The sequence below is a fragment of the Rissa tridactyla genome, chromosome Z, assembly GCF_028500815.1.
Source record: "Rissa tridactyla isolate bRisTri1 chromosome Z, bRisTri1.patW.cur.20221130, whole genome shotgun sequence".
NCBI classification, from domain to species: Eukaryota; Metazoa; Chordata; class Aves; order Charadriiformes; family Laridae; genus Rissa; species Rissa tridactyla.
The window spans coordinates 86,094,455-86,120,295 of record NC_071497.1 but is presented as its reverse complement, the minus strand read 5'-3'; the positions used below and the strand labels follow the sequence as shown (position 1 = coordinate 86,120,295).

The 25,841-nt window shown below is 46.1% G+C and overlaps 1 protein-coding gene across 1 annotated transcript in view; it reads right to left on the bottom strand.

The window, feature by feature from the left end:
- Positions 1-261: 261 nt before the first annotated feature.
- Positions 262-25,841, bottom strand: part of LOC128902487 (netrin receptor DCC-like) — a 592,493-nt gene continuing 566,913 nt past the window's right edge. The window contains exons 26-29 of the mRNA XM_054185611.1: positions 25,147-25,302; positions 17,100-17,312; positions 2,750-2,892; positions 262-351 (exon numbers count right to left, since the gene is read on the bottom strand). Coding sequence (XP_054041586.1) covers positions 262-351; positions 2,750-2,892; positions 17,100-17,312; positions 25,147-25,302 — 602 coding nt within the window. The remainder of the gene's footprint in view (positions 352-2,749; positions 2,893-17,099; positions 17,313-25,146; positions 25,303-25,841) is intronic.

Here is a 25,841-nt window from a genome sequence, read left to right as displayed (position 1 = left end):
CACCGCGGTGATGACGTCATCCGCCTTGCCATGCTTCCATCACTTTAGATGCCAGCTCTACAGTTCTCGAACATTTCCATTGATATTCTCTCCTTTTTCTTCATTTTATCATTCTTTTTAGGACTTTGCAGGAATCCTCCTTGCGCTGAAGGAGTGGTACCGGGAACAAGATGATTTTATGGGGTGGTGTACGTGGGTGGTTGGCGTGAAATCCTGGTATGCTGCAATGCTCCGGGATAATTATCGCTTCATCAAGAGCTGTTAGAAGGCTGAGCCTGTGATAGCATTGAGTTGCTTCATTAGCCCCTCCAAACTGGCCATCTGTTCGCTCAGATCATCCTGCTCATAAACCTGCGAGCGAACAAACACAGAGAGATCAGTGGGCAGTGGGATGGCAACCGAACGCCTCCGGCACAGAGCCCGGGACATGGCCCGTGGCAGGGACATCCCGCGGTCCGCCACCGGGACGCCTTTCCTGCATGGTCCTCAGGGACCCGGAGCCTTCAAGGATGGGCTGATGCTTACAGGCTGGGTAGCAAAGACTCCCTGGGCTCAACACGTGAGCTGGAAACCAGGGGTGACCATGCTAGACCAATATTAAATGTTAACAACCCTTCCCTGAGTCCCCATCTCTCCCTCCCTTACGTCGCCTGTGTTGGGGGGACTGTGAAAACACTTTTTAGCATCCAACAGAGACATCAAATGCTCATCTAAACACACCCCTCTCCCCTAGGGCAGGCTGCAGCAGTTCCTTCAGCAATTAGCTGAACTTCTCAGCCTTTTCTGGTGGTTGGGAATTTCCACCATCACCTTTAGTGACTGGGGAGACCTTAGAGCACCTTCCAGTCCCTCAAGGGGCTCCAGGAAAGCTGGGGAGGGACTCTGGATCAGGGAGGGGAGCCATGGGATGAGGGGGGATGGTTTTAAACTGGAAGAGGGGAGATTGAGATGAGATATTGGGAAGCAATTCTTTGCTGTGAGGGTGGTGAGCCCCTGGCCCAGGTTGCCCAGAGAAGCTGTGGCTGCCCCATCCCTGGAGGGGTTCAAGGCCAGGTTGGCCGGGGCTTGGAGCAACCTGGGCTGGTGGGAGGTGTCCCTGCCCGGGGCAGGGGGTGGCACTGGATGGGCTTTCAAGTCCTTTCCAACTCTAACCATTCTGTGATTTTATGATTCTCTGACTGGGAACAGTTTTCAGAGGCACCTAACTGGGCTAGAAGAAAGTAATCCTTTGGGTATGGTCAACTGTGAATCTGTGGCAAAACCTAAAACTACCAACATTGCACTTATTGTTGGGAACCATGACCTCAAAAATTACCAAGGCAAGAGCAAGAGGAAGGATCCTCTGCTTTCAGACACTGAGAGGGAGCTTAAACATTAGTTATTTACAGAATCATAGCATTGTCTATATTGGAAGGTACCTTTAAGATCATCGAGTCCAACCATCGACCTAACGCTGTCAAAACCATCACTAACCCATGTCCCTCAGCACCACGTCTACCCATCTTGGGTTTTACCCAGTAAAAGATCTGAAAGTGCTGTATAAGCCCTGCAGTCCCCGAGGTGGGATGGAACGGGCAGCTTAAAAGAACACCCACGGAGTCAGGCTTAAAAAAAATTCCCCAAATTTTATCCTTTCTCCCCAAATTCTGACCACCCGATGAGCTTACTGCCTGCACTGGTGTTGCCTGTAACTGCCCTCACGCTTGTGGAGCTGGAGCAGTGTCGCTCCCGGGAGCTAAATTGTGCCGCTCCGACAAAATAAGGTACTGAGAGCTGAGATGACACTTTGTGTTATCAAACGTCCTGTGTTTAATTACTCCTGATGCCAGCAATTTCACCACAGAGGGCATTTTCCTTCCCGTTCCCCTTCCAGTAGGAGATTCCACGTCTCTTACATCCTCCCGCGTCCCCTTTTCCCAGCAAAATGTGAGAATCCTTCCGTGAAGTGTATTTTTATGCCGTTGGTATGGACAACACGCAGGAATCGAACGCTGTTGCCCTGCATTCATCAGGCAGCAGACCCAAACCCTCCATACCCACCGCGAAAGCAAACCTTTCGTCTTTCCCTTTAGCCAGGTGGAATACGTGAAAGGGTTCACAAACAAGATGCTGGGACAAATCACCACTATTTTTGCCTCGCAAAAAATTCTCTTGCGCGAGTAGATGAAAAAAGAGGTGATATACGACGCGTATTTAATATATGTCTTTTTTCCCTTATTCCTTTTCTTTTGCACTGTTTCATCTTCTGGATCACGTTGAGACCTTTCTCTAAGAGAGTCTTAATAAGAGTGAAAAGGTTATTCTAATTTCCCCACCTTTTCACTTATCTACTTCTTCAATGTTATTTTCCTCGCCATTATCTGGTATTACTACATACTCATTTTTCCTGCCAAAATTATTTTCTTCCCTTATCGCTCCTCTCACCCCCTCTTGCTCTTCTCCCGCTATCTCAGGGCGCTCGGGAGAGGCTGTGCGAGTTGTCCCGTGGATAATATTAACGGAGAATTGAAGCACTCGCTTCTCCCCTGTATCACACACGCCAAAGTCCATTAAAGTCAACAGCGAAGTTTTACCGGCTGCCAGAACTTTTTACCAGCTTTCTAACAGCTGTCAGCTGCAGCCTAATACCTTCGGTAAGGAGGGATGGATCGTTATCTAAAAAAAATTAATGTGTAGATTGGGGATTAGAGACTAGAACTCGGTGGCGATGCGGTTTGTGAGAAGGTTGGCTCGGAAAGAGGGTTCTTACGTTGGTGGAGTCCTCCGTCTGCTTGTGGCCCTCTTCTGCGACCTCCGGGGCCGTGGGGACGGAGACGGGCAGCAGAGGTGACCTGGCTTTCCCCGCCAAGCCAAGGGATGCTGTTTTAACCTGAGCCTTGGGGAGGTTAGGCCCTGGAAAGAGAAATAAAAGGCACATTGAGGCAGGAAAACGGGGATTGCAGTGACATTTTGGGATCACAGGCAAAATGCAGCTGGTTTTACCATTGCTGGTCACGTTTTTAGGTGTAAACGTACGGTCCCCTTCCCAGACAGACACTGCATCTTCCTGGAGGAGCATCGGAACCAACACAAACCCTTTCTAAAAACTCTTCAACTACATTCCATGGGCGCCGCTCCCGAAAGACGACTCACAGCCGCAGCAGGTTTGCAATTTTCCACTGACGTCACTTTTTGACGGAGCACGCTCTTTGGCAAAACCAAACGTTTTCACACGAGAACTCGAATCTTCCTGGGAAAAACACCTACAAACCAGGTGCTCCGGGAGATAATGGAAACCTGGGCTCCACGGCCCCCGCCTGGTGGGGAACTGTCACTTTGACGTTGTTTCCGAGGGAGAACGCGAGACCGAAGAGCAGAGAGCAGTGGCCAGGCTGGAGGAATGGCAGTTCATTTTCACGGTTCTCCTTCTCTTTTTTTTTCCCAGCTCCCTCAAACTGACAGCAGCCCTCCAAGCGGGTCACTGAACAAGCTCAAATAAATACCCCAAAAAAGAAAAAGTTCTTTGTGAGTTTTTATCCCAGCTTGGAAGGGGGGGGGGGGGGGGGCGGAAATCAAAATAATTTTATTTTGTTGACGGAAAGGGATTCCTCTTTTTAAGCAGCTCTGCCGAAAAGTCCTCCTGCCCACCCCCTGGAGCCCCACTACTGCTGCTCCGCACCAGAGGCGTCAGCCGCAGCCCTTCAAAGATGCATCAACTGAGACGTCTCGGCTCTCCTCCAGAGGAAATGAAGACTTCTTTGTCTCTTTTAATGATTTAAAACATCAAAGACTAAAACCTTTGTCCTGGGCGATCTGCCTCCGCTCAGCACAAGGTGCTGGAGACACAAGGGCTGTCAGCTGAAACAGGGGCACACAAGACATTGATTTTAAGCGCGCTGGGAGAGTTTTAAAAGCCACCCTGAGATCACGTATCTCATGCATCACAGATTCAAGGCCAAAAATGGGGACGTTTCAAGCTTGCTTGCTGCCAGCCTAATCCTGCTCCCTCTGAAGCCGCGGCTTAAACGTCCCTATGACCCGCGTAAGGCCAAAGCCATCCCACCGAGTGGCTCTGGCACTTCTTTCAGTCACTTAGGTCCCCACAATTTATTCTTCCCGCTTTCCCTCTATCGACATTAAACCACTTAGACGCCTACTTGTGCCCTAAGGCAAGTTTCACGGTCAGGTCTTTAAATATGCAGCCTCCAGGGTGATGCTTGCTTGGCCGGGGGCATCACGTACCAGGGACCGCCAGATCCCCCCCAGGTAACGGCAGATCGCCTCTGGCACGGAGGATGGCTTTGGTCACTTTGGGCATGTTTCCATCTCCCATGGGACTTGGGCGTAATTTTTATTCTGCTCGTTTGACTCCCGTTGAAATCAAGGAGACGAATCATAAATAAATAGGTTTTTTTCTACATATTTCCTCCACTATGACCTTCAGCAAATTCCCTGCCTTTTTTTCTATTAAGAAAACGTGTACCGTAATAATGATAGTAACAACAGCCATCGCTTTAGTAGCCGGTCATGCTTTTAGAGGTATTAAAAGGCATCAGCCTCAAGTAAGTCAAGTAGGCTATTGGCCACTGAATCAGAATTGGACCAGAAAAATAGGTCTTGAGACACTCCAGCCATAAAACGTGCACAGAGGAAGGGGTGTCCCAAGGGCGAGCCACGGGACAGGTTTGTATGAGGATGATCGTGGCTCTGGAGAAGAGACGCAGGGACCAGGAGCAGGGGAGATGTCTCCGTTCACATGGGACGCACTCCAAAATCCACGTCTCGGCTCAGACACTCACCCGGTTTCCACGCAAAAGCAAACCATTTTTTTATGAATCTTAAGTTTAAACACCTGTTTGTTTTCTTCATCGCTGGATTCCCACCTGATTCCCTGTCTTTTCTTACGGATCATGAACATACCATGGAAGTGACGCTCCTGAGCCCGGAGCGGCACCTCCAGCGGAGGAAGGCAGGCAGCCGCAAGAAGAGCTGCAGACTAATTTCCCGATATTTCAAAGAATGGTGTTAACATTTTTAATTAGTTTAAGGCAGAGAAAACCACAACGGAGCAGAAGAGAGAACAAAATCCCTCTCGAAAGCCAGGTGCCAACAGCCTGCTCATTAAAAGTTCCAGTGAAGAGCTGCAGGATGGGGCCAGGGAGGGAGGGACTCGCCAACACCCGTTCTGTAAGGCTGAGAATCGCAGATAAAGCCCGTTTAGCTGAAGCTACGAACGCGTGAAAGCTCAATACGAGCTAAAAAAGATCGCCACCAAGATACGCTCGCTCTTCCAGCTCCAGTTTAATAGCTAAAAGACTTCTTTAATAGCTGGGGCCTTCAAGCTCCCCTGTATCTCAGAGTAAGGGTAGAAGATACAGCTATCCCCAAAGATTCAATCTTCTGAGCGCTGCGCATTCAAATCAGGTTTTTAGAAAAAGGACAGGATTTTTTCACTTCCATTCCTTAATGAAAAAAAAAAAAAAAAGCTTATTTCCAAAGAAGTAGGGGAGGAATACGCACAGGCTGACGCTCAGCACCCAGTGGTTACACGCTGAGAAATGCCTGACTCTAAAAAATAAAGGGAAGAAGGCAGCATCGGAGGCAAATTAACTCTCAGCTGTCTTGTACACAGGTTATAGCTTCTCGACATTTTTCTCCCCACTTGGAAAACACCCGCGGCGCTCAGCAAGGAAGGAAATTGCAGCTGTGGCCCCCGCAGCTGGCGCATTCCTTTTATTCTAGTTTTATCCCATGGCCGTCCCAAGGAATCTGGACTGCGTCCTGGGATAGCGCCGTGACGGGAAGAATAAATAATAAGAATACATAATGAGATGCAGCCGCCGCAGAAAATTGCATCCATGCTGTTTATTGGTCACCTAATGGACCCAAAGAGGCTTTTTTTTTAATACGAGTGACTTCACGTTGCATCTTGTTTGATTTCCAGGGGCTGGCGGAGAAGTAAACATCTGATGTGGTGGCGAGGGGCTCCTGTGAAATGCAGAGTAAGTTGCTACTGTAATCCTCAAAATCCCATGGTAAAAATCATGTTTCTCATACGTAACTCATTAATTGTAGTAATTGGACTTAAAGATCCCCTTTTCCGCACAAAGACAGATGTTCCCTCCTGGATACTGTTAATGAGAAGGCATAACGATGATTGGGAAGTTCAGTTTGTGCATCTTTTTGCCCTTTAGCTCACAGAAGCAACAGGCAAATCGTAATGCTGATAAGTAAAATGAAGCTGAGAAAAATCTGCCTTGCGCGTAGCCGCCTATTTCAAGTTCTTCTGTGAGTTTGACAGCAGTGATCGTTGTCCAAGGCAACGCCTGTGATACATAATTAGGACAAGAGGTGAGCCCTCTTCCCAAAAAGGACGTTAAAAAGACCAAGCAGGCCTCTCGAAGAGAACTCTGGACGCAGAAGGTTGACATGCTAAGCAAACTAATTTAGGCAAATGAGTAGCTAATTGAATTCAAATCGCTTTGGTTTCTAATGTTCTCCAACTCAGCGGGAGTCTCGCCAGTGAAAAAGAGGAAACCTTGGCTCTGACGCCACAAGAGGCAGAAGATGACAATACCGGTCAGGTGTAACTCCAAGCAACCCCAGCATGGATTCACTGTTTCCAAGTTTCATGTTCTCAGTAGGGTTATTAAACACTTCCTGGGCTCATTAGTTAGGCAATATATGGCTACCAGGCACAAATCCCAGCTACGGCCGCCTCTCCGAGGCCCACACCACCTGAACTCACCACGGTACCATCCTGGTGTTTCGGGATCAGTGCGATCCCGTGTCAAGGCAAAAAGAAGCAGTTTTCTAACTCTAGAATATGCGCATTTGTGCGTATCAGGCCATGCCTCATCATGATGGACACCAAGTCAAACCAATAGAGCATCCATCCTCCTGGCAGCAATACTTTGGGAGAGCTACTTGGCATTATTTTATTTGGAGATACGTCAAACGGGACAGGAGGTGATGTACGCAGCCAGGTGAGAACAACTCAGCGCCTCTCTGCTGAGGAAAGGCTGAGAGCCCTGGGGCTGGTCAGCCTGGAGAAGAGAAGCCTGAGAGGGGATCCCATCAATGCTCAGCAATAGCTAAAGGGTAGGTGGCAAGAGGATGGGGCCAGACTCTTCTCAGTGGTGCCCGGTGACAGGACAAGGGGCAACAGGCACAATCTGGAACACGGGAAATTCCATCTGAACCTGAGGAACAACTTCTTTCCTTTGAGGGTGCCAGAGCCCTGGAAGAGGCTGCCCAGAGAGGCGGTGGAGTCTCCATCTCTGGAGACATTCAACACCCGCCTGGACGCGTTCCTGTGCCACCTGCTCTGGGTGACCCTGCTCTGGCAGGGGGTTGGACTAGATGATCTCCAGAGGTCCCTTCCAGCCCCTGCCAGTCTGGGATTCTGTGTAACTCATTTCAGGGAGAGGACTCAAGGCTCCTGCTGGTCACGTTGCAGGGTTTCCAGCGGCCGGTCCCCAGCTGCAAGGAGCACAGTGGCCTAGCCTGGAAACTCAGAAAGTGTTAAAAAAATGCTTATGTTCACGCTCAGTGGATCTGGGCTCTGTGTCAGAGTTGAAGACCAAAAATTCTTGTGTGGTTCATGTGTTACAGGCATTCTGGGCGATGATGAAAAACAATGACCTGGGAAAAAAAGGGGGAAAGTGGAGAAAATGGAGATGAATGCAAAAACTGCAAGGAGCTAATTTAAGGAGAGACAGCAAGAAATCATGCTCAATGGAGAATACTGGAGTAGAAGGTGGCTACCAGTGGAGTTCCACAAGATCTGGGCCATCTTGTCTAGACCGTGCTTTTGCCAAGAAAGGCTGGACCAGTTGATCCTTGAGGTCCCTTCCAACCTGGTATTCTGCGATTCTAAGATCTGGATCTAGGACCAGTTCTTAATATTTTGATACCTACAAAAGACGTATGAAATCTATTACTAGCAAAAGCTTGGAAATACAGCTGGAGCTGGAGTAACACGAAGGCAACTGCAGGGACCTTTCTGCTGCTCATGAAAACTTTCAGCCTTTCACAGCAAGGAGGCCAGACCACGCATCACATCCCTTCAGCCGAATTTCACATCGCTTCAGCTGTTTAAAAGTCAGGGATGAGTCTCCGCTGGGTCTTTCATCTCCCTCAATCACCAACGGAAAGAAGCACCTTCCAAAGTCTGCGGAGAGGTTGGATGAATTGTCTTTCAGAAGATCCCCTCTCGCTCACTCTCTCTCCTTTGGCTGCACAGTGAACTTATGTGACTGGCACAGAGCAGACACCCATTCATCAGGAGTCTAAAATTAGCTAGGAATGAGTCATATCTCTGAGAAGGAACAGGAAGTTTTGCCATAAATTCTGCTGGGTCTAACAGAAGGAAACGAGGGAAGAGAAAAGCCTGGACGCTTCTGACTTCAAGCCTACAAGTGGGTACGTGCCTCAGAGAAGTCAACTACCACCTTCAAGTGTATGAGGGAAGCAATTTTTGGCAGAACCAAAGCAAATAGAAATGTTATTTTACAGAGCGTTGGGAAGATCCTATCTGGAAAGCTCAAAAAACGTGACGGAATCAGCTTTGCCTGCGAACTCTGCGCTTCTCAGAAGGATTGCAGTACTTTGGTTTCACTAGGGGGTAATGCAAGATTGAAAGGCAGTGAGAGGCTTTCCATCAACCCCAGCGAGATGTGGATCAAGCTCGCAATGCCAAGGTGCTCCTCACAGAGATCACCAACAGCTGGGCTTAGGAAGGACCTATCTGGGCTCTAACACCAGATAGTCACCAGAGTTAGAGACAGGACATCTAGCATTTTTTAAAATGTATCTTCCTAATATTCTGCTCTCCATAAAACACACACAACCATGATCAAACACGAGGTGCGACAGCAGACAGGACACCGGAGAAACTCCGAAAAGAGGACTGTGCATGAAGATGCATTGTGTTGCATACGGGCTGCTGGTCCCAGTTGTCAACCCGCAGCCATTTGAGTCTGTTGATTCCAGAGTTGGACAAAATGTTCAACGTTTCATTAATCTGAAGCTGATTTTTTTCGTTGTTGGTTTAGCATTTTCAACAAAAGCCAAAAGTATTTTGGATCGGGCAAGGCGTTCATAGACACGTCTCATAAAGCCGATCCGAAAACTTAAATAGAAAATTGCCAAACTGGGGAGACAGATATATTCTTATACCCAATAACCCATCAGACAGGGCATACATCAAAGATGGGAAGTTGAAGATCCACGGTTGAAAATCACCTGGTCTGAGGCGGCAGCTGAAAATTGATCAATCTACTGGGGTGCAAGCACGCCTTTGCTTTCATAAGAAAGGAGGATTCTTGGAGGATGAAGAGGACCAAGGTGAATCCTGTATAATGAGGCTATACAAGTGAAAATTAGCTGCAGAAACCAGAAGGCAATGTCAAAAATGAGGATAACCTTTTCTGGCCTTGCCTCTCACGCCTTCTCCACAGTTTTTTCCAACCAACAGGACGCAAGACCAAAACGATCTGTGTCGTTAACCAGAGCTGCTCCTAGCCGTGCAGATCGGCAGGCAGGGAGGAACCCGCAAGGATGCTCCCGCAGAGATTATGTCATAGCGCACAGAACTGAAAGCAATCAATCTGGAAAATTAAAATTATTTAAGAATTTCCCGTGCCCCAGATACTTCTAACAGTAAAGAGACTGGCAGCCTGAACTTCAAGGGTGGGGAAGGAGGGCTGTATAGAAATGCAAAGCCAGATGTTTACTCTATCGAGTAATAAAAGCTGGTGGGGTCTGCCGCTTACCTTGCGATAGAAAGAGGTCATCTTCTCATAAAAGTACAACAGAGAATCACAAAAGGATCAAATCCTTGGCACTCTCCCCAGTAAAACCAGTGTCAGTTTAAATGACTTGAAAGTCGAAGCATGGAAGATGAGAATAACACGCAGAAGTGAGCTCACCTCCGTCTCCGTGGCAGGATGTTCCTCTGTAAGTAAGACGGTGCCTCTCAGGGGAACAAAATATGTAACTATATGAAAAATATTAGTTGAAGACTCAGCTGTTTTACTTTACAGGTGGGGAAAATATTTTTCATGGTGAAATTGAGTTTCTAAAAATGACTTTTGAAGCGATAATCAACGGAGGCTTGGCTCATTCCACAAGGGAAATTGTTCTATAAAGAGGCAAAGTTTAATTTAGAAGCATTTGATAGCAGGAGAAATAAAGTAAAAAGAGAAATAAAACACAAAAGAGAAAGAGGTCATTTAATCACTCTCCAGAATACGGTACCAAGCAAGGACTGAGACTGCCTGTCGGGGAGGCTTTTGAAATACCACCGAGGAACTTCACGCATTTTTACGTGCGACGGTTTCAAAATAGGCACAGGAACGGTGAGTTTGGAAAGGACGCTTCGAGACAAAACCAACACAGCCTGCTCAAACACACGGCAACGCGAGAGAGATCCGTCCCCCATCTTCTCAGCTGCTCTTCGTGTTTTTAACCTATTTGCTGGAAATACTACGTGGGATAAATAAGTGTTAGGGCAAAAGGGCCTCGTTGGCCGCAACTGTTCGATGACGACAAATACAGCCCCAAATGAACATGGAGAAATTGTACACGTGGGGGAGAAAGTTTTGTTTCTCTGCTTATGAAACACAGGAAGACAGAATGGCCCATCGTTAAATCTTTCTCTGGATTTACAGTATAATTATTAGTATCTAATTTAACAATTGGACTGCTGCCTTGTATTGAAATACATCATTTACATCTGTCCCGGTTTGAGGTAAAACAGAACCAATTTTCTGGTTTGTAATTTTACTTTTTAGCTGGGCCTCTTCTGACTGACCAACGTCCGAAGTTAACAGCGTATTGTTCGGACGCTGCTCACTCTCAGAGTGGTAAGACCTGATTACACCAAGGAACGGTGCGCACGGAGGCTCTTGCTTAGCCTTACTGCGATAACAACCAAGGGCAGCGAACTTCGCTGATTTGCCCCGTTAGAGGGTCGGAAGCGGAGAAGCGCAGAGGGGTCCCACCTGCGGGGAGGAGCAGACGGGACAGGTGACCCCAAACTGACCAACAGGGTATTCCATCCCATCGGCATCACGCTCAGTGTAAAAGCTGAGGATCAAAGGGGCAAAGGGGGCCCTGGCTCGTTTTTTCTTCAATGGCCAACGTCTGAGGAGGACCCTGTCTGTTCATTTGCCTTTGATCCCGATCCGAGCATTCCTGACTCTAGTTCCGGAATTCAGCTCCTGTCCCTCGCTGACTCCAGTCTGGGACTTTCCCTGTGTCTGCTGGTGACGCCATCGTCATCCTGGGAGCTGGATACGGTTTTTGTATATATTGTATACTTTTTGTTTTCCTTTCATTTTTATTATTCTATTATTATTTACTATTTTCTTGTTTATTATTATTTTCATTAAAGTAGTTTAGTTCTTCTTCTAAACTCGTAAATCTCCTCCTCTCTTCCTCTCCTCTCTGAGGAGAGAGCGGGGGGAAGGCCATCTGTCGTTCTGCTTGGCCAATCCGGCCAAAACCACGACACGCTGAAGAGGAATCAGTTCATCTACCCAGACGAGCACCTAAATCCACGCTTCCCTTTGCACCTTCCAGTTGTCCCGTGGATTTTAATTAGACAACTCCGGTGCCTCAAATTACCTGCATGCTAATTAAACTTCACTGGACTGGGGCCAGGTTTCTGCAATAGAAAGAATTAAACCTTTCACGACACTTTGCGTGTCAACGCCTTTCCCGGTTGAATGGCAGAAGTTTGCTTTCATAAAAAGAGAAATGTATTTTGAAATTGAAGCGGGGGGGGGGGGGGGAATGAGGTAAAAGCTTATGAAATAAAAGAATAATTTTCATTTGAATCTGGGAATCAGATTTGAATCAGATTCATTTGAATGTGGGAATCATTTCTAGTGCAAAAAGCTAGGATTTCGGAATAAAAGGTCGAAGAATGAATCATTCCCATGTTTTCAGTGAACTTATAGACCTTGCTTACTGTAGGCTATGATAAAGGGAAGTCCATCGTCTTATTTACACTCATCACTAAAATAAGAATAAAAAACCCTACGCCAGAAAGATTTTTATACCCTATTAACAAAAAAGTTCTTAGTGGCCTTCAAATTCAATGCCTCAGTTCAAATTAGAAGCAAGAGGTTTTCATTTGTGTTTTTTACCATGAACGGTAAACTTCCCACCCCCCCACCCCCCAAAAAAAAGAAAAAAAAAAAAGGAAAGGACCCGGAATTTGGTTATATAGCTAATTAATTAGAGCGAATTGACTGTCCAGAATAAATGCCCTCACAAATTCACTCCCCACTTTGCACGAGAGGGGATTACACACTCTAAAAAAAAAAAGGGACAAGCAACTGAACTTATAAATCCAGCACCAGAGGGTTCTAAGGTCGCGTCTCCAAAATTTGCCTAATTTGCAGCCAAAAGTTTTATTCTTGGAATTTCCCTCCCTAAACACTCCACCTGAGATCCGAGGCTCAAGACACTGGCGTCGCAGTGATTCCGCCAATGCTCCTGGGAGGAGCAGTCTGTTTTCAGCACGATTGGAAATTCTTTCTATATTCCTCCTATATTCACTCTTCTAAGGATCACTGTACTTTCGACATCTACGGAGGCCCCAAACCTTCGCTGTTTGAGATTATTACAGCCCAGGATTCACCGCTTAATACCAATATACCCTTTTTTTCCTCTTGATTTCATCCCTTATTTATTTGACCGCCAGCTCATGGTTTTAACGCTGGCTTTGCAAACCTTCACTCTTATCTTGGTTTTCTGGGTCTTTTCTTACAATAGCTACAAAAAAACCATAAAAGCAGCACAAAAAAACCCCACCTCAGGGAGCTCATTTTCTTATCAGGCTTTCTTATCCCATCGGGTAATGAAAATAGTGCGTGGGTCAGCCTGGATGCGGGAAGGATTTTTACCGATGTCCAGGCAATATCCAGCTCCTGCTTTTTACACAGGGATGTTTACCGCCGGATTTCTTCACCTCGCTCTTCACTTTTACTCCCCAAACATTGAGAATACGAGGGTTTTATTTTCTTTTCCCCCCGAAAAGAGGCGAAGAAATAAATCTGGAGCAGTTTCTCTGCTGTGCAACCCTTCCCCTGCGCTCCCAGCCCTTTGCCGGTTTGGGGCATCGCCTATAGCTCAGCAGGAGGGAGGAAAATCAAGGTCAATTTTGCTGTACAATAAAGTCTTTTTTAGCCCTGGGGCATCCCTGAGTGATTCCAGGAAGCCCGAGAAGACGACCATTTGGATTTCCAACTGCATTTTTTTGGTGAGTTCGCGCTAGAAAAAAAAGCAGCGCTTTTACAGTCTGGCAAAAAGATACAGGAGCCCGAAAAGGGTGAAGTTTTAGAACTGTGACACAATACAAAACCCACCACTTCACATTTTTTTTATCACCTCGCACTTGCTTCTGCAGAAGAAAAATGACCTCCTAATTCAGGTTCATTTAAAGTGCAGCTGATCATCAAGACCTAAAAGGAATTTTCATTTGCGAGGGTGTAAAAAAAAAAAAAAAAAAAAAAATCTATCCTGTCCATTTGGGGAATTTATGTCAGATCTATAATGCAATAAGCTCAACACTCCATCAAACATTTTCTATTTAACCTGAAAGGGGACTAAGTCAAATCACTTCTATGCCTATGTGTATGATTTGCAAAGAGGAGCAAGTGCAGCCGCGGTGGGGATTGGAAATACCAGGGAGTGATTCTCACGCCTTCAGAATAAGTATTAGGAACCTCAAGTGCTCCATCAGAAAGCAGTGATGAAAAGGTGAGATCTCCTATAAAACATCAACGGGAAGGGCTTAAGGTGAAGGGTTCAGATTTACTGGGCTCCAGCAAAAAGAAAAAAGGGGAAAAAAAAAAGAAGAAAAATGGCAGATTTTAGCTCTGGCTTAGGCTGGTGTCATGACCCAAAACCAGGAGCACAGCCTTTAAAATATTTATTAATCTCCCCACGGCAAAATCCCCCACAACTGAATAATGATCTCTGTACGTCTTTTTTATGAACCATTTGATAGAGTTTAACAGCTAATTATAATGCCAGTACAGAGATATACTGAATAGATAAAATATTAGAGGAGACGCCTCCTTTCAGCGTCGGGTCAATCAAAGCCAAGAAAAAGCCCTGGCCTCATCTGTTCTCTGGGCAAGATCCAAAAATTAATTCTGATACTAGTATCGCATGGGGCCCAGCGTTAGACGTGGGCTCCAGGACTATAATCTAAATATACAAACGTATCTGGAGCGTCAGCATGCGGTGGGCCGTGGGGCAGGCGGTGGGGCTGGCTGAGGACCAGAAGACACCGCTGCTCGGCATTTCCACCCAAGCTTCTTTATAAAAGGAGATGTAAAACTCGTCGGGATGGAGGGAGGAGGGTCTGCAAACCAGCAATGACGGGATTTCAAGGGAAATCACCACTGAACTTCAGGTTCCTGCTTTTTAAAGTCTTTGCTGGAAACCTCTGGCTCCATCTCTGCAGTTCTCCGCTGCTTTCTCCCCTTCGGAATTCTGCAGGATCCTTCCATTAGTCATGTATTGTCTGGAGGGATAAGACACCTGATTGACATGCTTTTAAAAAATAGAACAGCAAAGCCAAAAGTAGTTTAATTGGTTTAAGTGATGAGGAGTCCATTACCTATTGCCCTATTACTTTATTACATAGGACATGTAAAAATGTCTCAAGTCTAAGAAAAACGTAATGAAAAAATAATTAATTCTATCTATGCGGTTAAGCAAAGTAACAGTTATTATTCCAACGTGGCAATTTGCTAAGAGCCTTTTAAACCTGCGATGTCCCTAAGTGGGGTATAATTAGCAGATGTGGTGCACAAGGGAATTGTCTCAGGTGGCCTCCAAAGAGCTCAGCCACCCTTGCTCTGCCAGCTACTAGGGATGAGTGACTGCAGGGACACGGCAGTCCTCGTCTTTAGGAGGTTTTGTTCAAATAGAGAAATACATCACAAGCTTGGTAAAGTCACAAAAGTCTTCAAAATTTCCCTTTTGCGGGTATCTAGCTGTGGCTGAGATACCTTGCTCATGGGTAGTATTAAACTCTCAAAATTGCTGGTGAAATGAAGCGCTTTTTCTTGACGTCTCTTTTTCAGTGCTTTCTCTCTCCCCATTTTAAGTGAAAAGACGACAAATCTGGGTTCCAGAGAGGAGTGGGATTCAGGAGTGGGTACTGAAAGAGCAACCCAGTTTTGAGGGACAATGGGCCGGATCAGGATCAGCTCTGCACACCCCACCGCCCGGTTAACATTCGACAAGAAATTGGTAAAGGAGACAACATCAGTCTGGCTACTGGCTCCGAGGACAAGCGCATTGAGAAAAGCAAGAGAAACAATGCGCGGAGAGAAATAAATAGCCCCCAACACCGCAAACAAGCCGGAGGCAGATCAGAAATGACGTCAGACACAATTCTAAAAAGTAGACATTGTGGTTTCAGTATGCCAGCGAATACAAGAGTTTGAATGCCGTATAGAACCCAGCAACATGTTTTCGTCGATATGACCGAGTCCAGAAAACCATTTTTTTTCATTGCTTTAGCATTTGCTCTATTTATCTCCATTGCTTTACGGCGGATCGTTGCCATAAACTTTCAGTTCTTAATTTTGCCCAGTAACAAAGTCCCGCACGTTGTTTGCAGGCAACATCGCGTCTGCTTACATCAGGTTACTCACCCCAAAAAAGGGCAATTTTATTTTTTGGGACGATGGGATGCTGTATCATTTAGTAACACGCCCCAACGTCCTCTCTTTTTACCTCGCCCCCCCCCCCCCATTATAACGGTTAAAATGTAAACTCTGATTGACTTAGAGAACAAACAGCCCTTTGGAGGTAACCAGGGTCACTCACTGGAGTAAGACACAAACTGCATCCTCACGAAGTAAAACGCAGCGCTACATAAAGATGAATGGACGCTGTTACGTATAACAAATAATTCCGCCGCGCGATTTGGCAAAAGCGGTTCTCCAACAAAGAAGGATTTATCTACTTCTGCCCGCTGTCAGAAACTGGATTACTTGCTGACGGATAGCAGGTGCTTCCAGTGAAAACGCGGGGCTGTTTTGGTAGCCTGCTCGTTGCAAGCATCGACCTAACATATGCTGTATGGCAAGAAAGCTACGCTCGGAAAGCAGCATCGGAAGAGAAAAGAATAAAGCTGCAATCTCAAAGGTTGGCTGAGCCAAACTGGAGATTATCCAAGCTCAAGGAGTAAAGCAAACAGTTAAAATGAGGTACCAGGCTGCGAACTCTTGGGATTTATCCCTGAATAGCTCTAGGAGTTAGGGTTACAAGGGAAATAGTGTTACTCAAATTACACCGGTTCACGTGAAGAGCAATTCTAGCGCTGGCCCTACTTCATGAACACAGCAGATAGCAGATCTATCATGCACGCGTGTTCCTTTGATCCAAGGGTGAAGTTTTAAAACAGCTCTCTAGAATCGGTGCTGCTCTGGAAACAAACCCAGGGATGAGCTGGGAGACACCGTCCCCGCTTTGCTCTGCCGTGCCCCACTCTGCCATGCCATCAATGAACGTTTCACTGCCTTTGATCTGTGAAACGTCTCCGAAACCAGCCCCCAGCTTCATTCAACGGCGGCACCATTCTACGCCCTTTTTTTTTTCCTTTTTTTTTTAAATAGTCATTTTCTTTCTGTTCCTCACAGGCTCGCTATTTAATTTTGAAGTAGGCTGCACACAGGAGTGGATGGCAGTCGGTTCTTTCCCAGCATACATAAATAGTCCTTTCATTATCGAAAAGGCAAGCCTTGAAACACGAGGCAAGCATTTGGCACCGGTTCAACGTACTGTAGCATAACAGGAGACGGGAAACAAGACCAAGTGATTAATTTGGCATCTCATTTAATTCATTTTTATCACTGACTTGTTAACTCTGGTTTTAAGCTATTGCCTTGTCCTAATTTTTTTTTTTTTTATTCCGTGTTGTCAGAATGAGCTATTGGATTATAATCATAAAACGGCGAGCCCTTATTGATATTTCTTCAAGGTACGGGACAGTCTCGCGCTCTCTGTTTTCTCACGAATGGAAAGGCAAGTGGTTGGGATGAGCGGTACCGGAGATTTCCCCTCTCCCCCCCCGTCACTCTTACCTGTTTGAGACAGAAGCGGTGTGTAAGGGACTTTCGGTTCTATTGCACTCATGGGCGGAGGTAGCAAGGGGTTGGCAAAGCTGCGGAGAGGGTGCGTAGGGCGGACGCAGGCGGTGGGGATGGTTCTGCTGGGGGCATCCTCGGTGGTGGAGTGCTCAGGCTGCGTCTGCGGTAGCAAGGACGGCTGCTGCGGTGCGGGGCCTTCGTTTACAGCTGCGAGAGAAGAGTTAAAAAAGGAAAGAAAAAACCAAGCCGCTGTTATGGATGTATTTTTTATGTCCCGTTTCCTACTTTTATGGTGATTTTCGGCAGAAGGGACAGCATTAGCCTCCGCCCTCCAAGAAGGCGCAGGAAATGTGTAAACAGTTCCATCAAAAGTTACTGGCAGATGAATTAAAAACCAGATGTTCCTCAGAGTGTGCCATTTGGAGCTCAAAACATTTTCCTTTAAAAAAAAACAAAACAAAACAAAAAAACCCCAACAAAACCCCCAAGCATGATATTTTTATCTCCTCTCTACGTGCCTTTAAAGATTAAACATTAATAAACACATACATCATGTGGAGATTGGAACAAGCTACAACTATGTTCAGCACGGTGATGCTGTTCCAGTCCTAGTGGAGAAAAGCTAGAGACAAAGAAAGGACTTAATTAATTTCCACATAACCAATCACCAATATTGTTTTTCCCCGAGACAGCTGTAACATTCCGTGTGCCAAAGCAGTAGGTTGCTGTTTTATTAGCCTATATTCAAAGTCAATTTTTCAGAGATTTAAACGTTTCACATCAACCCTCTAACGCAAAAGACAGCTTCCCTATGTTCTGCAGTGGTTCTTGAAGGAAGCTTCCAGTATCAACCTCCACCCTGGACTTTCCGTGCCAGAAAACAGAAGTCAACGTAGTTTTAAGGAAAATAAAGGTTGAAACAAAGAGAAAAGCCCTTTATTTCTACAGCCTTCTAGAAACCCATGTCATACCCAAACTATAAATGACAATATGACGACGACTATACAGGAGTTTTCAGGATGGGTATGGTCCAGAGTGTAGACTAACTTCACCAGCATTCTCAATGCAGAAAAAGGTTCTCTTGAAACTTATAAATGCAAAATCTTCTACCCCTGTAGTCTAAAATCAGAGTTTCCTCTGTGCGGTGAAGAAGATGCTGCACAGGGAGAAGGACAGAAGACAGCGAGAGGCGGGACGTGCACTCGCGCATCCCGGTGGCATGGCCCAGATTTGTGGCACCGCTCTTCACCTAACACTGAGGCTCGGTCACGTGGAGGAACTCGCTCCTGCTCTTTACACCGGGGAACCGTATTGTCCCACGTTATTCAGACTTTAAGGAGTTGAAGAAAATAAACACAGACAGCAAGAAAGAATTCCAAAGAAAACAGATCATTTTGTTCCTGTAAGGGAACTGTCGTTGGAATAACAAAATCCTTACAACCTCTTCCTGACCACTATGCCTACCACGGCAAACCCAACTAGTTAAGAACTAATTACGAGGAGGACCGATAAGCATAAGTCTGCCGTGGTGCTTTATGGATGGCATCAAGAAGTTCACTTCCCCATGCCACACGGAAGAGCCTGCCGCTTCTATTTTCTTCCTATTGCAGGATGAGAATAAAAGAATTGGACTGAAAACACCATCTCCTATCTTCTTTTCCAAATCCATGCGTGCCGTTGAGGTTTCCTCAGAGCTCAGGCTGGTGGCCTCTCCTGTCCCCTCTCCCAGTTCCTGCCCCATCGCCCCAAGGAGCAGCACTGGAGAATGTTCTCCGCATGGGGAGTGCCCACAAGGCCTGACACTATTTGCAAGCTGAAGAGTGGAAGGAAGCAAAACGGTTAGTGAAGAGGCCGATCACATCAGGAACTTCTTTAATTTGAGCGTGTTAGTGGTGTCCAGCGTCCCCACAGTACCTACGCCAGCCAGGATGGCTCACAGCACAACGGTTAGTCATGCAGCTCGTGGCAGGAAAGAGAAACCTAGGAAAAGCTCAACCTTTTACTGAAGAAAACAACTTCCTGACACAGAGATATCAGAATTAGTTATTACACTGGGACCCAAAATGCTCCGGAGGATCTGGTTTCTTTCAAAGCTTGCTGCAACAACCAGAACTCACTGCGCGAATAGCATGCAATTACACAGCCAAGTCAAATCTCAAGGCATTTTATAATAATTAATGTCAAAGTATATAAGTAATTACAGCCTACTAAGCGGCAAAACAATTTTGAAAAATGGAAATGAGGACTTCTCGTTTCCACAGCCCCACTGCTTGTTCCTATGGCAATATTGCAGATGGCCCTGGCAATACTGAAGACCGCGAGTAGAAATCCAACCACAGGATCAGAGCAAGGTCAAAATCATCTACAGTTCGTAAAAGTTTGCTCAACTGTGGCTCATCTTCCTTGTTTTCACCTTCAAGGCTCTTCGCGTTATCACGCCATTACTGATGGCTGCTTTTCTGTTTCCTTCCTTGCCCAGCAGACCCCTCTTTTTCCTTCTCTGAGGGCACCACCCTCCTTAAGGAGGCCAGAGATATTGAGATTATTTATAACAGGGTGGACTGGGAATTATAGTTTAGCTCATTCCACCCTTACTCACTCCTCACACATTCAAGAAGATGTCCCAGCGCGTTGCTGCTCTAGGCTACCATGGGCGTTGGGTTCTTCTCGCCCTTCACCTTGCCCAAGGAAGATGCAAAAACAGCGTGTGAGTCTCACAGAGGTACACACCTGAGGTTACAATGCCTTCTGGAGCAAATCCTTGGTGAGGCCTTTGCTTCAAGTCAAAATAAAGCCTTTTGTCTACGCTCGTAGCCTCAAAATGTCTTTCAACATGCCTGTCAAAGCCTCAACTTCCTATGGAGCCCAACACGGCGTCCTCAAGGACGGTTCTTTTGGGATGCTCTTGCCCTGCTTGGAGAAACAATTAAACCCGACACCTCTCACCAGCAAATACCTTCTTGGTATTTTCAGCAGTGGTGTTCTCAGATAACAAAGCTTTATCAACTTTATCAGCTAACATCAGCATAATGGTCACGGCATTAAAAGGCTATTAAATTACCGCTTTACCGTACGGGTATGTTTTATCTTACGGATTTAGTTGTAAAATCTGGAGACCTACATAGCCATCATTACATAGAAGATTTCAGGTTATCCTTCAGCTATTACTGAAAAGTGTGATGACTCTATTAAAATCAGAAGCTAGAGCTGGGATTTAAATATTGAAGGTAAGTGGCGTAATGAAGGTGCTTCATGCTTGAGAAGACTTCTTTTTTTCCTAAAATAAGATGTGCATGCTTGCAAACATAATGAGAACCATCAATTTGCAATTCAGTCAAGTCCCTGCAGGAAGCGAGGATGGATTGTTTATTTGAAGGATGGATGAAGATGAGCACATCGCTGCTGCTGCCTACATCGCCTACACCAATCCCCTGCCTAGCAGCCAGATATTTACACCTCAACAGCAGCGCCCAAGAATTCCGATTATTACTACTAATCCAATTTTTCCTTATTTGTTTTTTTTACAGAAAGTAAACACCCAATTGACCTTACTCCTTATTGACAATACCATGCCGCGTCCCACTTGCAATCTTCTGCTCTTGAGTTTAGTAAAACATTTTGCCAGAGTAAAGAAAATATTATGCTATACGTGAAGATCTATTCTACAGCCCAGTAAAACCAATTAGGGTCTCTCGATTGTTTTGGAGAAGCCTTGGATAAAGCCCTACTTACATTCATTTTATGTGTGAGGAACACTAAGAATGAGCTGGCTTTGAACTTCAATAGCCGTGGACACTGCTCACCAAGGAGAAGAAAATATATGCGATACAAAGTCTTTTGATCTTCCCTTTGCTTTCACCTAATTGTCGGTTGGTACAACGCCGTTAACCAAGTTTAATGAATTTAGGTTTCTGAACCTATTTTTCACATTGTGTATCTTCTATTAAGAAGCAAGACTGGAAATAGCCCCCGCGTGGATTTGTGGCTGTTGGCTCCGCCACAGTCTGGGGTAATGAAAAATCAATACAGATTGAAACCCAAAGGTAATAACAATTCTGCGATGGTAGATGGGGACTTAAAATTGGACGTTATTCCCTACCTACTAATGACTTTCCCTGTATTTTTGAGCTTATTCAGGTTATATCATGTGAGCAAGACTATACACGTGTATAGTAAAAAACCAGGGCCCCATTCCTGTCGGGGTCTCTGGATGTTATTGTAGCACAAGCAGTAATTTTTTTTTTTTTTTAGTATGTTTATTATCAGGTTACTACTCTCGTGCAATTTTAGGGAAATCCCAAAGAATGCTTTTGAAAAATACTTTTAAAAAATCGCTAACCTAAAGCTGAATCATGGGAATGCGACCGAACCATTTTAAAATCATATGTGGTTAAATCCAAAGAATTACCTACTGAAAAAAAAAACCCCACCCAAATCGCTTTGCTGATAATTCTGTTTCTAGAGGAAAACAAAGGACATGAGGGGCCTGAAGCAGGACCTTACCCACAACCCCCTTACAGTGTTCATCCCTCTTCTCTGAGATGCTGCAACCCTTGCCGGACACAAACCGGACTGTGGAGTAAAAATGACCATTTCCACTAAGTCCAGAACGCTAGAAGGGATTTAAACTTCCCAGCTTAAATGCAGAAGGGATTTAAGCTTCCCAGCTGGACGGGCTCGCTGCAGAGCTGACTGTTCACAGCCAGAAAGCCGGCTCCAAGGGGAAACGTGCTCAGGAAATACCTGCTTTAGTGCATTTCACTTTAACAGATTCATGTAGGTAAAGTTATCCTCATTCCACGACACTTCTCTACAACTATCTAGAGCTATTAATAGAATTCTTGTTTTATTATTCTGGTTTACACAATTTTCCATCTTTCTTTTTAATACTAGAAAATAATGTATCTTTATTTTTTAAAAAAACCCTTATTTTCTGACCATCTCCAAGTTTTCATCATATGGATCATCAGGGCAATACACTGATGAATGGCTCCCTCTAAAAATGGCGCTGTTGGACCAGTTGTAATCTTTAGGGTTAGTCTCCTGTAAAAGTGCGGTCGGGATGGGACCAGAACACGAACGGTTTCTGCTGACCAGCGTGTGGATGGGGCTGGGGCCACCCCAGTACCTCCTAAGTGGGAGATGGTTTCCTCCAGCTCTCTTCTTTCCCTACTGGAGACCGTGATGGCTCAGCATCTCCAATAGTTGTGGCAGAGGAGGAATAAGAACATCTCCTTTCTTCTTTAATACACGGCAAATTAGAAATGTCACCATTTTCTCCTCCCTGTCTTGACAACGTTGTAAGCAACGGGTGTGATGGAGCTCTGGAGGAGCCTGGAGGAGAAGGCAAGCCGCGGGAAGGACTGCTGACCAGACAAAAGTCACTTCATCATGGCTCAGAGATGTTTTCTGCCTGGAAAAACTGATATTTAGCTATTGCATTTTATGGCTGGTGGTGTCATCAGCAGCAATCAAACAGGCAAGACAGCTTATTATTCAAGCCCTGGCTGGGGCCTGACTCTTTTTTCCATTTTCTTTCGTTTCCTCTTCAGCGGAACATTTGTCCTCAAGATAAGTTGCAGCACTCCAATCTTCGGGTCAATGAAAAAGGCCTTCAGAAACAGAAGAAGGTGTTCGAGCATCGTCTGTACGGCAGGATGCCGAGCAACACCCTCGCTAATGGCACGGCATATGATTTATTCAGGGATTGCTACGTCTTGATCAATGGGCTGCTCGGTCATGCAGTACCGCAGGTAGGCTACGTCTCAGAGGAATTATTGCCGGGTATTTCTTCTTCAGACACAGCTCCGATTGGTCAAGAGTCAAGCAAATTTTTCACTGAGGGGCAAAACACACCAAAAAAGCTTTATTTAGCGTCTCCGTAGTCTCTTTAACTGCTACTTGCTCTCAACCACGTGATCATATTAAGAAAATAGCCCCCAAAATAAATAAATTTGAAGAGTTAAGAGTAATTTTGTTGATATATCCCCGTTCTCTGCTGCGGTGCGGCAGCGGGAGGTGAGCCACAAACGAAGCAGCTGCTTTTCAGTCGGATGTGCTGGAGATGGACCGCTCTTCCAGCTGGGCTGACAGAGCCCAGCGCTGGCACTCGGCAGCAACAGCACCCGGGTGCTGAGGAAACCTTCTGGCATCATATTCGAACCATGATGTTATGTACAAAAGTCTACATCGACAGGCTGAGAGAGTTGGGGGTGTTCAGCCTGGAGAAAGGAAGGCTCCAGGGAGACCTTATGGTGGCTTTTCTGAACTTAACGGGGACTTAGAAGAAAGATGGGGACAGGCTTCTTAGCAGGGCCTGCTGCGACAGGACAAGGGGTGATGGCTTTAAACTGAAAGGGAAAATTCAGCCTAGATGTAAGGAAGATTTTTTTTTACGCTGAGGGCGGTGAGACTCCGGCCCCGGTTGCCCAGGGAGGTGGGAGATGCCCCATCCCTGGAAACATTCCAAGTCAGGTTGGACGGGGCTTGGAGCAACCTGATCGAGTTGAAGATGTCCCTGCTCATGGCCGGGGGCTGGACTACACGGCCTTTAAAGGTCCCTTCCAACCCAAACCATTCTGTGATTCTGTGATTTTATATCCCTTCACCCATCCTTAAAATGAGAAGTAATGAATGCGCCATTATATAAACCTAAATGCTCAGGGCCTTTATGAGCAAGCTGAAATGACGAAGGCTGAGAAAAGTCCTCAAATTTTTCTTCTTCCATCTCCGTGATCAGGCACAGGGTAGTGACTTTGGGTTTTATTCCCCAACATCTAATCTGAATCTACTTTGAAACTCCACCTACTTTGTTTCCGTGCATTGCATTTGTGGTGGGGTTTGGTATTAATTTAAGCAGCAGATCAAAACCCAATTATTTCAGCGAGGCCCTCCAAGGAAAACGGCCATCTACCTTTGAAAGGACCTCAGCAACCACACTGAAGACGTCAGGGCGATGACTGAACATTAGGGTGAGGACTAGGACACCCGAACCCACCTTTTCCCTACAATCCCACCACTGGATTTCAATCCCCGGTCCCCACAGACCTGTCTGAACTGACTGAAAGCAGCAACCAAACAGGAGGAAAAAAAATCAGCCATTTCGAGATCAGTTCCCGGCGGACCAGCAGCACGGACTCTCGGCGATGGGAAAAAAATAGGTGTAACAGATTGACATTAATCTGTCAATAATTCAGACTCGCTATGCGGTAGAGCGAAGAGAGAACTGTAAGAAAATACGAGCCCTCCAACTCTAATTAATATGCCAGAGCACGCTCGTTAGGCTTGAAGAAAGAACAGATGGCTGCGGGTGCGGCAGAGGCTTCCAAGTTGGGAAGGTGAGGCCGGGGGTGATCACGGTAAGGTGAAAAACAGTTACGGGAACCCACAACGCACAAATCTATTCCTGCAGAGGAGCAAATCTGAATACAGAGCTCACTCGAGAGGACAGACGGGTGATGCGAGACGGCAGAGCGGCATTCACATGTGTAAAAGGACGTGCAAAAGGAAGAAAAGAAACTGTTCTCTATTCCCGCTATCATCGAATCAAGAAACAATTGGCTTAAATTTCAGCAAGTTAGATACATTAAAGAAAATACTTCTCGCAGCGAGGGCAGCTGAGCCTGGGAAGACACTGTGTGGAGAGGTCGGGTAAGTGCTACCATGGATGATTTTAATGAACGATGATGCTAGATCCTGCCTCGGGATGAAGATGAGCTCTTGAAGCCGGCGTTTTTCGGGGAATATCCTCATGAATAAAGCAAAGGGAATTAAAGTACAGTGAAACGAGTGACAGACCTGCAGAAAAGACAGGATTGGAGTAGAAATGCAATGACTTTTAACTTTTAAGGTGTGCAGTACAGATTGGAAATTGCAACTGGAGGCAGCCCGTGGCCAGTTGCTGGTACCAGACTGGACTTATCCTGGCTCCCAAAAATCACGACGGCGTGATTCGAATTGGCTAGAGCTTACACATCCCGATGACAGGTAACAACGCATTTCCAAGCACTGTCATAGCAAATAGCAGAAGAAAAGTACTGACTTCTTGCTGCTCCAAAGGTCCTGTCCACGGAGAGGGTCGGGAACGGCACCGGCCGGAGGGTGAACTGCGGGTGGGGGTATCCGCAGGTGGGGGACGGCAGGATCCCGGGGTACTGGGCACTTTCTAGCGTTGGCACCGGAATGGCACTGACCACAGCTGAAAGGAAAGAAGGAGAGAGAGATTAAATGAGTGCTTTTGGAAAATTCAAGGAAAAAAACCAAGTCCTCAGAGGGTCTGTCGGGAACCAGAAACAACCACGTCGCCAAAGCAAAGCACCCAAATGCTCGGTGTAAAAGATGCCTCTGCCCACGGAAGCCACCTCTGTACATAGAAATAAGCCTCTCTGGTATACACTGGATAACTGCAGTCTGCAATCTGTAAAACTAACCACCTTTTTGCCTATGTTCCAGCTATTCAGCCCCATTTCGGGGGGGGCTTTGCATCCCTTGGCAAGTAAGAGAGAAGGGACGGATCAGGCAATTTAAGGGCTCATTTCAGTTGTTGGGCTCCTGCAACTCTTCCATCAGGTCTGCCAGCTTCACACCGATGTCCCTGTCACCCTCGGATGCCCCCGGAGGCACAGGACCCCTGGGTTTACCCACCAGCTGAGGGTGTCTGGGCATCGTTCCGCACTCAGGAATGTCCAAGCCCGTAAGGAACAGGGGTGAGAGGTGCCAGCAAACCAGTAGCTAAAA